The following is a 13,101-nucleotide window of genomic DNA, read 5'->3' as shown; positions in this document are numbered from 1 at the left end:
AATAGGCTTATTTTCCTTTAAAAGACCCTCCCTTCCCGCAATTTCGACCCGGGATTCAAACCCACACCCAATGTATCACAAACCATTATGCTGTAACCGCTTGAATACCGCAATTCACACAGGTTGACGATGTTTTTACTGTTGATTTACCGATGAACGGCTGCAACGCGAGTCTAATACACATTGGGCATGCGCAATGCAAACACAACCACCGTGGTTTGGCTTCATATCATATACGTGGATGTGTACGTATGAAGCTTCGAAGCCAAACCACGGTGTATACATATTTCATTGCAACACATCAACACGAGGAAAAGCTGACATGCCAGACGTGATCAACAGGAGAGATGTTTTTCCTCGAGTTTTAAGACGTGATTTATATGTAACGTGACGTAAAATGACAGAGTCTAGAGAGGGATCCTCAAATAAGGTGTGACTGTCAGTGACTGTGAATAATATGTAGCCATTTTTTTTTTCTCGTGTCTTGTCCGGCTTGTGATTGTCTGAATTTGTGGCCTAGACACGCGTGACATGTACTAGGCCTAGTCTGGTACTTCCCAGTCGTTTGAGTAGGCCTAGGCCTTCTCTGTTTACCTTACTGCACTCCACCTTTTTGATGGTTCCGCATGCTATAGCATTTTGAAAGTTGCCCAGTTGGAGTAGGCCTAGGCCTACCAGATAACACCTCCGTTTGTGCTTTCTGAAGTAAATCTTCCACTAAACACTAGTGGAACTGGCTACCCATGGTACCAGCATGACCAGGCATGATTGTATTTTGTGGCGTTTAAACTATATTATTGGCCCAAAATGAGGGTTTTTTGACCATCCTTAGGCCTACCTCTCATCCCATAACGATCCGCACACATCTGCATTCTCCGTGGCGGTGCGTCACGTGACACAAACTGGCACAGCATATTTACATAAAGAACGTTTAGGCCTATTGCTTTGGATATCAGTCCCCATAATTCCAACTACTCTCGCTAAGATTATGTATAGGGATGTCTGGGAAATCTGTTTTCACAGAACCACACTATTCACATACATGCATATTGGCTCGATCATTTTGCAAGGGGGGGGCAGCGATGTCAGAGTGCGCGATACATGCTGCGTTGTCAAGCTAGCTGTTTACAGATTTCCCAGACGTCTCTATGCATTGGCCTAATCTTAGCGGGAGTAGTCACAATTATCGGGACTGGTATCCAAAGCAACATAAATTTTCATTACACGAACACATTGTGCCTGTCTTTGTCAAGTGACGTACGGCCCCGGAGAATGCAGATATGCACAGATCGTTGAGGAACAAGAGGTAAAGATGGTAGGAAAAACCTCAGTTTTGCCATATAGAATATAGATTAAACGCTACAAAATATAATCATGTAATCAGTTCCATATAGATTAGCTATTATTATCAGCTTTTTAGGGGAAGATTTGCTTCATAAAGTGCAAATGGAGGCTTCATCTGGTACTCCAACTGGGCAACTTTCAAAATGCCGGAAACATCAAAAAGGTGGATTGAGTAAGGTCTACGGAATAGTACCTTACTGTTCAGGAAGTAATCTGGGTCATTCATCATGTTCGTTGTCAAGGTCATTTGAAACATCAAACAGTCGTAAGTTGAACATGTTGACAAAAGTTCCAGAATCATCATGACTGTCATGACTCACTTCAAGTTCTAAAACTGTAAGGTACAACTTGCGCACAGGTCATGCCTGACAGTTCTGGAAGTAGTTATGACCATAATGACTGCAATGTCTATCACTTATCAGTATCAACTACATTTCAATAAATTCAATTGTGCACTAAAATGTGACCATGCGAACCTGTAAATTGAGCCTAACATGCTTACGACAAAGAGTTTTAGTCTGTCCAGGAGCGGTTTCCCCCTACATGGATTTCCCCTGTACAAAACTACTAACTCAATGTCTTTAGGCCTACATTGTTTTGTAAAAATTTGCTAATCCAAATACATGTAAATGTACAAGCAAGGTTGGTTATTTCCTTTTCAATTCAGTGGCAGTAACTGTAAGTTGAAATTCACCGATCTCAGCCAAAGATGGATCCCTTGCAAAGAATTATCACAGCTGGCAAAGGAAGCGATTGGGACAATGATTTGCAGAACAGCGAGGAAGAAAGTGAACAAGACTCGAGTGAAGACGAAATCGGAGAAATAGAGGAAGCCCTCCTCCAACGCATTCACTACGCCGAAGACTACCCGGAGGATCATGGCTCCACCCCTGGAGAAGGAGCAGAGGGCTTACTCCCACAATGCAGTGGAGAGACTCTCTCCAATATAACAATCAAAAGATTAGGCAGAGAGGACATTACGATTGAAAGGATAGATACCAGAATAGGCATTCAAGAAAAAGGAAGGAGTCTGACTTCGGCAAAAGCTGAGAAAGTGTTTGAACCTATAAGTGGCAGCGTAGCATGTGACTTTGCCAAATCTACTCAGGTTGAGTCTATAAAAGACCACAGGGAGACATTCGACAGTGACAGTCCTCAGACACTGACGGTACACGGGTCCGACTCAGAGAGTGAATCCAAATATAAAGCAATCAAGTCTAAAACCAAATCTGGCAAAGAGGCAGAGAGTAGTTCCGCATCTGTGATTGAAATTTCGTCTAGCAGTGGTGAGGCAGAGGGGTCAAGGGGGAGAATCAAGTACTTGAAGATGAGAAATGACATTGATGTTGTATCAATCAACTGCAGAGAAGGTGATTCGGACGTGGGTTCCTACAGCGATTCTGAAATTGTCTTCACGGACCAAATGTTACCAACTCCGGAACCGTCTCCACCGCACAAAGCAACAAAACGGCAGTGGCGGAATTCTGGAGATAGTACTGGCATCACCAATCCAGTCAAAACATCGACAAGGGTAAAACTGAAGAGAACGGTCATTGATGCAGAACTGAGAAGCATTTTAAACGAGTTGAAGAATGAGTCCAGTGAAGACGATTACTCAGACGCCATGGTGATAGAGTCACACAGTGAGGATGAGGCACTGAATGTGAACTTTGACTCTGACCCCATGCAAGGGAAGGTTCACAAGCAGGTGAGAGGTCATGAAAGATCACTACTTAGAACAGTTATAGTAAACTTCAAACTTTGAGTTGTTGGAGAATTGTGCTTAGCCATTTGTAAATTACCTGCATGAGGCAGTTAGACACTTCTGCCTGACTGGGGAGTCAGGTAAGTGTAGTGGTCCTTTCCTCGCCTTCCACCTCTGTGGTCCCGGGTTCAAATCCCGGCCCGGTCCACATGTGGATTGGGTTTTCAGTCCTTACCTGATTCCATGGGAAACTATAACTGCGTCTCATTGTCTCATATAGATACAGGTTTCTTGAGGCTTGCAAGCTTACAGTGCCTAGGGCGCTCAGTTGAGCAATCCTTAGGGTCATTACCAGAAATTAAAATAATAATAATTTTAATGAATATTGTAATTTCCTTTATATTGAAGTTTGTCTTGTATATGTATGCTTAAATCCCATCTTTCTCCAGGATTCCCAGAGTTTGTTGAATGAGAACAAACGCACAATACACCGCTATTATCAAGAGTCCGAAGGTCTGCCATACAAATTTTTCAACTGCTCCGAGTATGGTCACATGAACAGACACTGTCCGAATCTAAAAGTAAGTGGCTCCTTCCTCCTTTCTCCCACCCCCCCAAAAACAATAGAGATTTGTAAGAATGGATAATTACTGGTAATGTACATTGTTTTAACATTATGAAAGTGTTTTTACATTGTTATAATTACCCCTGCCCAGTGGGCCCATAGTTCCCCAGACCATTTCTGCTTTCTGGCAAGTGTACGAGCTCAGTCCATCTCAATCTCAGTTCTCTCCTGGATCAATAGAAGCAGTTAGTTGCAAAGTATCTTACCTGAGGACACAAGTGGGCCCGTAATTCCCCGACCATCTCTGCTTTCTGGCAGTCGTGCAGCTCATTGCTGCCCTTTTTGCATAGACTGCTCACTGAAACATCATCTCAATCTCAGTTCCCTCCTGGACGAATGGAAGGTGTTGTTAATCTTGTCATAGCTTACATGTAAGCACTGCATCCTCAAGGTTGGACGCAAACCTACGACCCGCCAAACTACATTCCAAATTCTGAAAGTCAGCATACCAACCCAAGAGACCTTAGTAATTCATAAAGTCAGCACACAAAACCAAGAGATCTTAGCACTTCATAAAGTCAGCACACCAACCCAAGAGACCTTACCACTTCATAAAGTCAGCATACCAACCCAAGAGACCTTAGTAATTCATAAAGTCAGCACACCAAACCAAGAGATCTTAGCACTTCATAAAGTCAGCACACCAACCCAAGAGACCTTAGTAATTCATAATGTGGGACACATTCAGCAAAACAAACAATTGACATGCATTCATTCTTTTTTGTATTTTTAATTGTGGAGGTTTTCTTTTCTTTCTTTCAGCAAGAAAAGATACAGACATGCACACTTTGTGGTACCCAGGGTCACAGGTCTCGGCAATGCTCAAATGCCCTATGCTATATCTGTTTTCAGCCTGGGCACAATGCCAAAAGATGTCCCAACAAGAAACTGCGGTACCTGACTTGTCGTCGATGCTCCATGAAGGGACATACAGAACAGGTACAGCCCTCTTGTAAATGCCAGTTGCTCAATGGTTTGAGTTCCCAATCTACTGATATGGGGCAAAAGAGTGCACTTGAGTCATTTTCATCTGAATGTGCTCAAACATGCTGTATCTTTACATTGGTGCTTGGCATGTAGCTTCAGCATTTGGGGTTTGAGTGTGACAACAATATACATGCATAATTTCTCTCTTTCTCAAGACTCAGTGGGAACACATCTTCTTGTTTTCAGAATTATTGTTAAATATCAAGCCGTTCTGGAATTTGGAAGCTCGTTTTCATCATTAGCAATTGCTCCAAAAATGGTCTTCCAAATAATATGTACATGTACAGTGTTTTGAAGAGCCTGAGTTGGAAATCTTACAAATGTTTTCTTGATCTTTTCCTTCAGCTTTGCCCTGATAGATGGCGACAGTATCATCTAACAGTAAGTCTTGAATGTAAAATCCACTTACACTGAGATGTTTCAAACTTGCATCTTCAACCAACAGTGTGGTGACGTGCATGTCAGTGTGGTGCATCTCCTTGGCTGTGGCTTTATTTTTAAATAACACCTGTAAAGGAGAAAACACAGTTAACAAGTCAAAAGTGTGTTGAATTTGCTCTGACCATGTTGCAAGAGGTGAAGATGCAAGATGATTTGTTCCTCTGTGGTTGCAGACGAAGCCAGGCAACATCCAGTGCGACAAATCCAGGCCAGAGACTAGCAAGCTGGTGGCAGTGAACGGCAAAGTCTTTTGTTACAATTGCGGCAAGGAGGGTCACTTTGGTCATGTAAGTAGGGCTGAGTCAATTCAAATAATTCACCATTCGAATATTCAACCTTCAATTTGATCGAATATCCGAATTTTCGGTCGCACAGAGCGGTAGATTGTTGATGAACAAACCATATACAAAATCAGTTGCAATAACACACACAGTTGTACATTATGATCAGTATAATAATGAATAATTTACATTTTAAATCGTTGTAGGATTTTTTGACGCTTTTCATTTGAAATTGCTTGAAGCAAGCTTCCATAGTGTAATTTTTTTGTGTGATTAAATTACAGTTCAATTGTGTACGCATTTTCCCTTGTGTGGAAAGGTGCCCTGCTTAATACTCACGAGTTTGTTCAGTGCAGACATGTACGTAATGGTGCAAAAAATCATTTTACGCCACACAGCTATATACTTTTAACCACTTTTTGTAAGCTTTTTTAAAGAGGAAAAAAAAAATCAAAGGTAAATTTGCTGACTGCTATTCTTAGACACAAAAAAAAATCAGAAAACAGTGCCTGTCCATCGGGCAATTTGGCCTTGATTTTTACTTGACCAAAAGAAGAAATTACTTGTTCCGGGCATTCGGACCGACGTTAATGTCGAGACCTGTTGTCAAGCAAAATGTGTGACTATTGAAAGCATTCCCCCTTGTCAAGACACACAAAGGATCTTATACCAATACTTTGCATTTTCACCAATGTTTTTGCCATTTTGGACCCTGGCAACGTTGGCAGAAATGAGCTTATATAACAAGGAATGATTTCCATGAATGTTCATTGGGATGGGTTTTAATACCTGGTCACCCAAGGAATGCTTGGAGATCCGCATGGAGCAGCACATGCCTCTGGTCCTACCATACGTGGTTCGGTATGGTCGGATCCCACAACGGTTCCGGCAAGTTCAGCTGGACAGGTCTAAGCCACCTCAGGATGCCAGAGGGTTCCATGCCCCAGGGCCCGGTGCAGAGGTGGACAGTAGGCTGCCCCCCGCTGCCCCCAAGAAGGAGAGACGCAAAACAAAGAGGAAGAGGTTGCGAGCAGGTGAACGATCAATCATTTGTTTGAAGTGCAACTTTTCAGAAGTTCATCTTCCCTCAGGTTTCAGTTTTGTGGATTGAGTCTCCCGAGACAAAAATTCAGCCTCAGATTCTTCCAATTTTTCTGATAATGCCAACATGTTGGGCATTCTCATTTTGGTTTCAACATCAAATGTTTAAAACTCGTTGTGGAGCTAAAGGTGAAGCTGTGATTTGGAAAAAGATTGTGTAGCGGTTTAGATCTCAACTTTAATATTGACACACAGACTTGTTAAAGTGCTCTTCTGCAATGGAACAGTTCCCCAAATTAAATTCCTGCTTGTCATGTGACCTTTTGGGGGTTAAGTCCATTCTACCAATTTGCCGGTACAGCAGAAAATACCAGTTGCTTTCCAAATTTGTATGGGTACAGATGTTGAGAAGGTTTCATTGGCTTTGGGGGATTTGCTCTTTTTTGTCCCAGAAAAACTTGCTGCAGCTGCAGCAAAATCTCTCACAGCAGCAGGCAGTACAGGCAAGGCAAACGAAATACAAGCTCCCTCTGCAGAACAGGGAACGAAGGGAAAGAAACGAAAGCTGGAACCAGTGGGTGAGTTGAGAGATGGTGTAACATTCGTCAAGACCAGAAGTAGATTCCAATGACCCAGTTTAGGGAACAGCACAGGGTTTCCCTTGAGGTGTGAGGAGGGCAAACAAAATTCTAAAATCAGTGAGGTGGGCCGCAATAGGCAGGGAAAACTGGAGCAGCATACAGGGAATAAGACCTTTTGGTATAGGAAAGACATTCCCTGTCTACATTAAAGGGTGGCTGCAATAGATTTTTGTGATTACAAACCTCTTAAATGCACCTTTTTGCCTCTACCAATCTTATATTCAACTTCTGTTTCATTATTTCAAAGGATATTTTAACACCTTTGGGGGATTTATGCTAATGAGTATTTCCATATTCATGAGCAAAACTGTGATGTCATCTCAGGAAGAAGCCTCAATGTTACATTGGTTTGTACACAAAAAGTCCTGCACTTTTGTAGAGTTTCCTGGACCAAGTTTTCTCTTCTTTGCAGAATCATTGTTGTTTCTGTGCATAGCAACAAGAAAGCACCAATCCCTCTTTCAGAAATGTTTTCAGGAGGTAAATTCTGGGTTCACAATTTGATCAAAACACCCATGCACTGAACCATGTCTTCCCTTGATGATGTCACAGCAACAGTGCCCTCAGTTCCATGGATAATTTTCATTGTTTAAAAACATGCACTTTTCAGTGCATTTAACTAAATAGGAGTGTAAAGAGTTTGCATACAAAGAGGAAGAGCACAAAGATGCAGAAAAATTGTGTAAAATAAATATTCATTGCAGCTACACTTGAACCAGTATGGGCTAACTGCTATCAGTGACTGTTTGGCAGCCGCAGGTCAATCTAACCCATTAGCCATTGCGTAAAATGTATCCTTGGAACCTGTCACCGACAGTACTTGGTCCCGAGAGTAACAAGCTGATTCCATGGGGAAGCACGCTCTCATAGAAGCAGCCAAGTTGAGCTGGAAGCAAATAAGCTGTGTTTTGTGATTTTATTTTCTGGTGATTTTTTTTTCCAAAGAATTGGCAACCACAGACAGCAAAGATTGTACCAAAGAGCAATTAGTCAAGAAGTGCCGTAAGAAGACCAAAGCAAAGACTGAGGCAGACGAGGTAAACACAAGATTGGGTTCTGAATATAGACAAAAATATAATATACAATCAGTGCTCTGAACTGTATAATTGTCGAGCTTTCGGTAAGTAACTGGGTACCTTCGTTAGGGCAAGTAGAGGGAACTGAATGTGCTTGCCCTGACGAAGGTACCCAGTTACCGAAAGCTCAGCAATTTCACAGGTCAGAGCACTGATTATACGTTCTATTTTTGTCTATATTCTGATCACGGTGCTACGCAGCCCTTTCATATTTCTACAAGGTTGTGTTCTGTTGTTTTTCTTGCCCTGACCAGATAATACAATTTACCCGTTACTTTCTTAGGTCTTTCCTTTCAGAAACAAAACTGAGTGGGCAATCTTGTTAGAGAGTGTGTTTACTGTAAGCCAGTTCCCTGATAACTATAATCAACACTTGGTAGAATTTGTGAATTATTGTGGAAATTATTAAAAAGAAGTCATTGTTATACATCAGTCAGGGTTCCTGCAACCTGGAAAAGTTATGAAAAGTCATGGAAATTTGTTTTTCCTTTTTCAGGTCAGGTAAAGTCATGGAATTTTGTCATGGAAGTCATAAATTCCTGTGTGATTTCCAGTGTTGTAGGTCTCGAGACCTGGTCTCAGTCTCGAGACCGTCTTGAGACCTTTTTTTGCGGTCTCGGTCTCGCCCTGTCAAAGTCTCAGTCTTGGGAGGGCCGGTCTCGGTCTCGAAAGCGCCAGTCTCGGTCTCGATCTGCGAAAGGCTCGGTCTTGAATTCCTGGTCTTGGTCTTGAAGGAGTTGGTCTAGGTCATGGTCTTGGTCTTGTAAGCGCCGGTCTCGACCAGCAAAAGTCTCCATCTCGAAGTCCTGGTCTTGGTCTTGAAGGAGTAGGTCTCGGTCTTGTGTGCCTTAGTCTAGGTCTTGGTCTCGGACATCAAGGTCTCGAATACAACACTGGTGATTTCTATTATCAGAAATAAGTGAATAAATTCTCTGATTGTATTTGCAACCTAAAAGGCCGAATAGTCTAAGAAATTGCGTTAGTTGGTCGTGGATTTATCATTATTTGGTCATGGAGAAGTCATGGAATTTTATTGTCCTTTAGGTTCAGGAACCCTGTTCAGTTGTTGGATACAGCAGTGTTCTTTGCAACAACATTCTGTTTTACTGTATCCTAACAGAAGCTTGAAAACCAGTTGTCACACCTCCCAAAAATGGAGAGAAAGACCATTCTAGGGGAGATGGACTTGCAACACAAGCAGGAAGCCAGTCACCGGGAGGAGATATTAGATGACTATGAAGAAACCGACGGGTACAGGCAGGAAATTGCTCATGAACTGGCAAAATTGCCAGCAGAGACCCAGGCAGGACCAGTGGGGAAAAAAAAGAAGAAACGACAGCCAAAGAGCGTACGAAAGATGTGGGCAGAATATCATCGGGGACTGCAACAGCAGCAGCAACAACAACAGAAGCTGTTGCTGCAGCGACAGCAGCAGCTGCCACCGCCCAAGCAGCAACACGTCTTTTTCAGCTTCAATTTTGGCCAGTTTGCCGAGCTGGAGAGGAAGTACCTCGAGCAGAGTTTGGGCACCGGTTTGCAGGATACAAGTTCTGATGTGTCCCAGATCCCCACAGTCCAGCAGTCGCAGTTAAACAGAATAAATGCAAAGCCAGATGCCATGCCTGCAAAGAAGAGACGAAAAAGAAAACCAAAACATAACAAAGGGGAACCCAACCACATCCAAACAAGCTTCAAAGGTCCGTATGCAAGATATAACTCTCCCCAAATACTAGAAGTGTAAAATTACATGCTACAATTTCTTTATCCTTGAGAAAGATAACACATAGAATTCATCTCGGTGGTGGACTGTGGTTGATTAATTTCCCCTCCCCATGGGACGAAGTAATAATGACAAAATGCCTTGCCTAGGGCACACACCACAGCCCTCATAACTATCTGCAGAATTGTCCATGCAGACAAGATTTTCGAGCGTCATGATCGAGAGCACGTTTTCATGACTTCACTTGAAAGCACACCTGTTCCTCTTTATACCAACAGGCAATGACCCACAACGCAGTGTATCCATGACAAGCAATCCAAACTTCAAACCACTGTCAAAGAGGCAACAGAAAAAAGCGAATTACTACAAGAGATTGAATGAAGCAAGGATCAAGGGGCAATACATCAAGGGAGATGAGCAAGGTGTAGTCAGGCCAAGCTTCAGGTCAGACCGCGGCTTCCAAGTGCAGCTCAAGTTTTGAAAGATGCAGGGTGTTTCAACTCCTTCAGAACACGCCAGCAAGTCTAACCCTGTTGCTACAGAAACGGATAGCTGAGGAGAACTTTGCTGCATGGGTTCTAGATCTAATACATGTATGTGACCGAATCTCTCCAAGGAGTCTTCAAATTATATTTCCAGTAATAACTGCATTAAAAAGAGCAAACTCAGATCCTCATTTTGATTAACCTCTAGTAATCCAGCAATTCGACCATAGTGCTGTTAAGAGACACCGTCAATTGGCATTTATACTGTTGCCCTAGTGTTTTGTCTTGCAGCTTGGGATTCGAACCCATAACCGCCTAATTGCTGGTACAGATGTCGGCCACTCAGTCACTGAGTTTGTTTTGGTCAGCTAGCAAGTTTAAATCCAATACAGAAACAGATTCTGCTGTCAACAATTACTGAAGGATTTTTGTTCCTTAGGCTTTCAGAATTCAGAGTTTACGGTGAGTACATCACATTGGAAAAGGACTGTATCCAATATGAAAAATGTACGTCTCCCAACTGGCCCATTTTATGTCAAGTTGTTCATACTTTGTTATTCATTTATCTGCTAAAGACTTCCACCGAATTGGACTGGATGTACAGGCAAAACAAATTTTCGAAGCAGCCTGTATCATGTCAATGCTACACAAATTTTAATATTTTGTGTCCATTTAGTTACGGGGAAGGTTGTCATACACTAAAGTTTATTTTGGTGAAACCTCATGTTACAATATACTGCAGATCTTTCTCACGGTTCTTACTTCTCACCTGAAAAATGGAAATATGTTGTAGCACAACGACTGTAAATTGTTTTCATTTAGTAGATAACTTGGTGAATTACTTAAAAAATAATGATATCTTGCTCTTTTTGCATTCTTGTGCACAACTTTCCCTTTAAAAAAGAAAACATATTTATTTGGGGTTGCATAAGATGCGTCACAAAAGCAAAACAAAGTCACGTATTGGTAATCGCATATCACTCTCTTTTTTTTGCAGCATCTTTATACGTGTACATGTACGTGCATATAACTGATGAAAATAAAAACAGGATCTGAAATGCAGTTCAATTTTCAATTGTCAAATAATTTTTTAAATGTGGCAAATCTATTTAACTTGGCTTAACCAGACCGATATAGGTAAATTGTAAATTAGGCCGTCAAATTCAGATGATTGGAAAAAGAGATTACTCTCAGGGGAACACGTCTATCATTTTCAATTCATTAAAGAAATGCATGTAATAGAAAAGATTTCTCAAATGAGATAAAAGCTTTACACATGAATCTCTTAAGAATTTTTTTAAATGTCTGCTCAAATCTTCCAAGTTCGAATCAGTGTCGTATACAGCTTTTGGTGTGGGGGGGGTTCAAAAGCAAATGCACTTTCGAGCTCATTCAACATAATAATGGCGAAAAAATTATAGTCTATTTATTTGATAAATAGGGGGCAAGCTGCCCCCCCCCCAAATATGCCACTGGTTCGGATTCAGGGGCTGAAAGTGCTCCAAAGCAGTTAAGAACTAGTGTGGACAATTAATGTTAAAAATTAGAAGACACCCGCGTAACTACAGCTTCAGAAGTTGATATTGTTGGGGCTATAGTGAAACGGTTATTCATCGTTATTTTTCAGAGCTTCCTTTTCTGCGGAGAACAAAGAAGGGGGGTCTTTGAGGATAAATATATGAAAAAGTACGAAAATTTTGAAAATGACAAGATAGTTAAGACACAAAAGTAACTTTGTGTTCTCACATCACTTGCTGAGAAGTTACCAAGGTATGGAGGCGGAATACCTTGCAATTTATACATTTTGCAAAACACAATACGGATTCCAGGAAAGTCATCAACGCTTCTCTTCCCTCAAACACAATTTCTTCGAATATTACTTAGATTTATTAAACAAGGCAAAGTTTTAATCACATATTTTAACATTTTTTGGGCCTTAGCTTGTGTTTGGCACCAAAAGTTTAACTGAATGAACTAGAGAACTTGTACAATTATTAATAAGCATGAATCTCTGTGTTTTTTTTAAGTGGATGAAGCATATGCTGACCTGAGGCATCACAATATCTTAAGTGAAATAATTCCAACTGAAATGGGTCACAACTTCTTCTGTTGGAAGAAATCCATCTTCACGTTCTTTTCTTGAGCTGGTTGTGCCAATTCAACTAAGTTTACATGAATTGGAAAGAGTTCCATATATGGACAACAGTCTTGATGCCCCTAGGCCTCGTGCATAAACCAAGGATTTAATATGAAAAACCTAAGTGCTTTCTGGGTAAATGCTTCGGGATTTCTTAGTTAAATTTCACTTTTTAGGACATGTTATCACTGTCTGATGGCTGTTACAACATTTTAAGGAAAAATTGGTGTTGTCCATGTATGCGGGAACTCTTTCCTGTGAACTTTCTTAACAAATTGGGGTCCGTGATGATGGGCTCCTTGAATGGAGGTAAGTATTCCAGCAAACATTTCCCAATGTGTAGGTGTTGTTCAGGTAGCGCACAGCTACGAAGTGAAAATCTGAACTAGAAAAACTAAGCAATAACGTTAAGTTGCGGTTTCACTTACCCAGGTATGCCACTGTATATGATGAAAGGGCAACAAGAACACGATGGTTAAATAAGGCACTATACAGCTATAGAAACACCTGACTGATATTTGTTTGCTCTGCCAAAAAAAATCCGGATTTCTGGACCAGTCTGCTTTCGGAATATAACGCAACGACACGCATGCAGCGTCAGAATGCAACAGCATACAC

The 13,101-nt window shown here is 41.5% G+C and overlaps 1 protein-coding gene across 2 annotated transcripts; it reads left to right on the top strand.

The window, feature by feature from the left end:
• The first annotated feature begins 243 nt into the window (after positions 1 to 243).
• LOC110985490 (uncharacterized) lies at positions 244 to 11,408 on the top strand. Of its 2 annotated transcripts, none has more exons than XM_022246670.2 (11): positions 244 to 430; positions 2,012 to 3,052; positions 3,499 to 3,630; positions 4,527 to 4,613; positions 5,007 to 5,042; positions 5,276 to 5,389; positions 6,186 to 6,417; positions 6,877 to 7,002; positions 8,011 to 8,102; positions 9,262 to 9,838; positions 10,140 to 11,408. In XM_022246670.2, the coding sequence occupies exons 2-11, from the start codon at positions 2,054 to 2,056 to the stop codon at positions 10,340 to 10,342; spliced, it is 2,598 nt and encodes an 865-aa protein (XP_022102362.2). In that variant the 5' UTR covers positions 244 to 430; positions 2,012 to 2,053; the 3' UTR covers positions 10,343 to 11,408. The 2 variants fall into 2 exon arrangements, with proteins under 2 accessions (XP_022102362.2, XP_022102280.2); XM_022246588.2 differs by having other exon boundaries at positions 4,437 to 4,613.
• The last annotated feature ends 1,693 nt before the right edge of the window (positions 11,409 to 13,101 follow it).

Source organism: Acanthaster planci, linkage group LG19 (assembly GCF_054643075.1).
Source record: "Acanthaster planci isolate LZ-2023a linkage group LG19, COTS_SCS, whole genome shotgun sequence".
NCBI lineage: Eukaryota > Metazoa > Echinodermata > Asteroidea > Valvatida > Acanthasteridae > Acanthaster > Acanthaster planci.
Note: the sequence above shows the minus strand (reverse complement) of the source record. Positions and strands in the feature narration are given on the sequence as shown.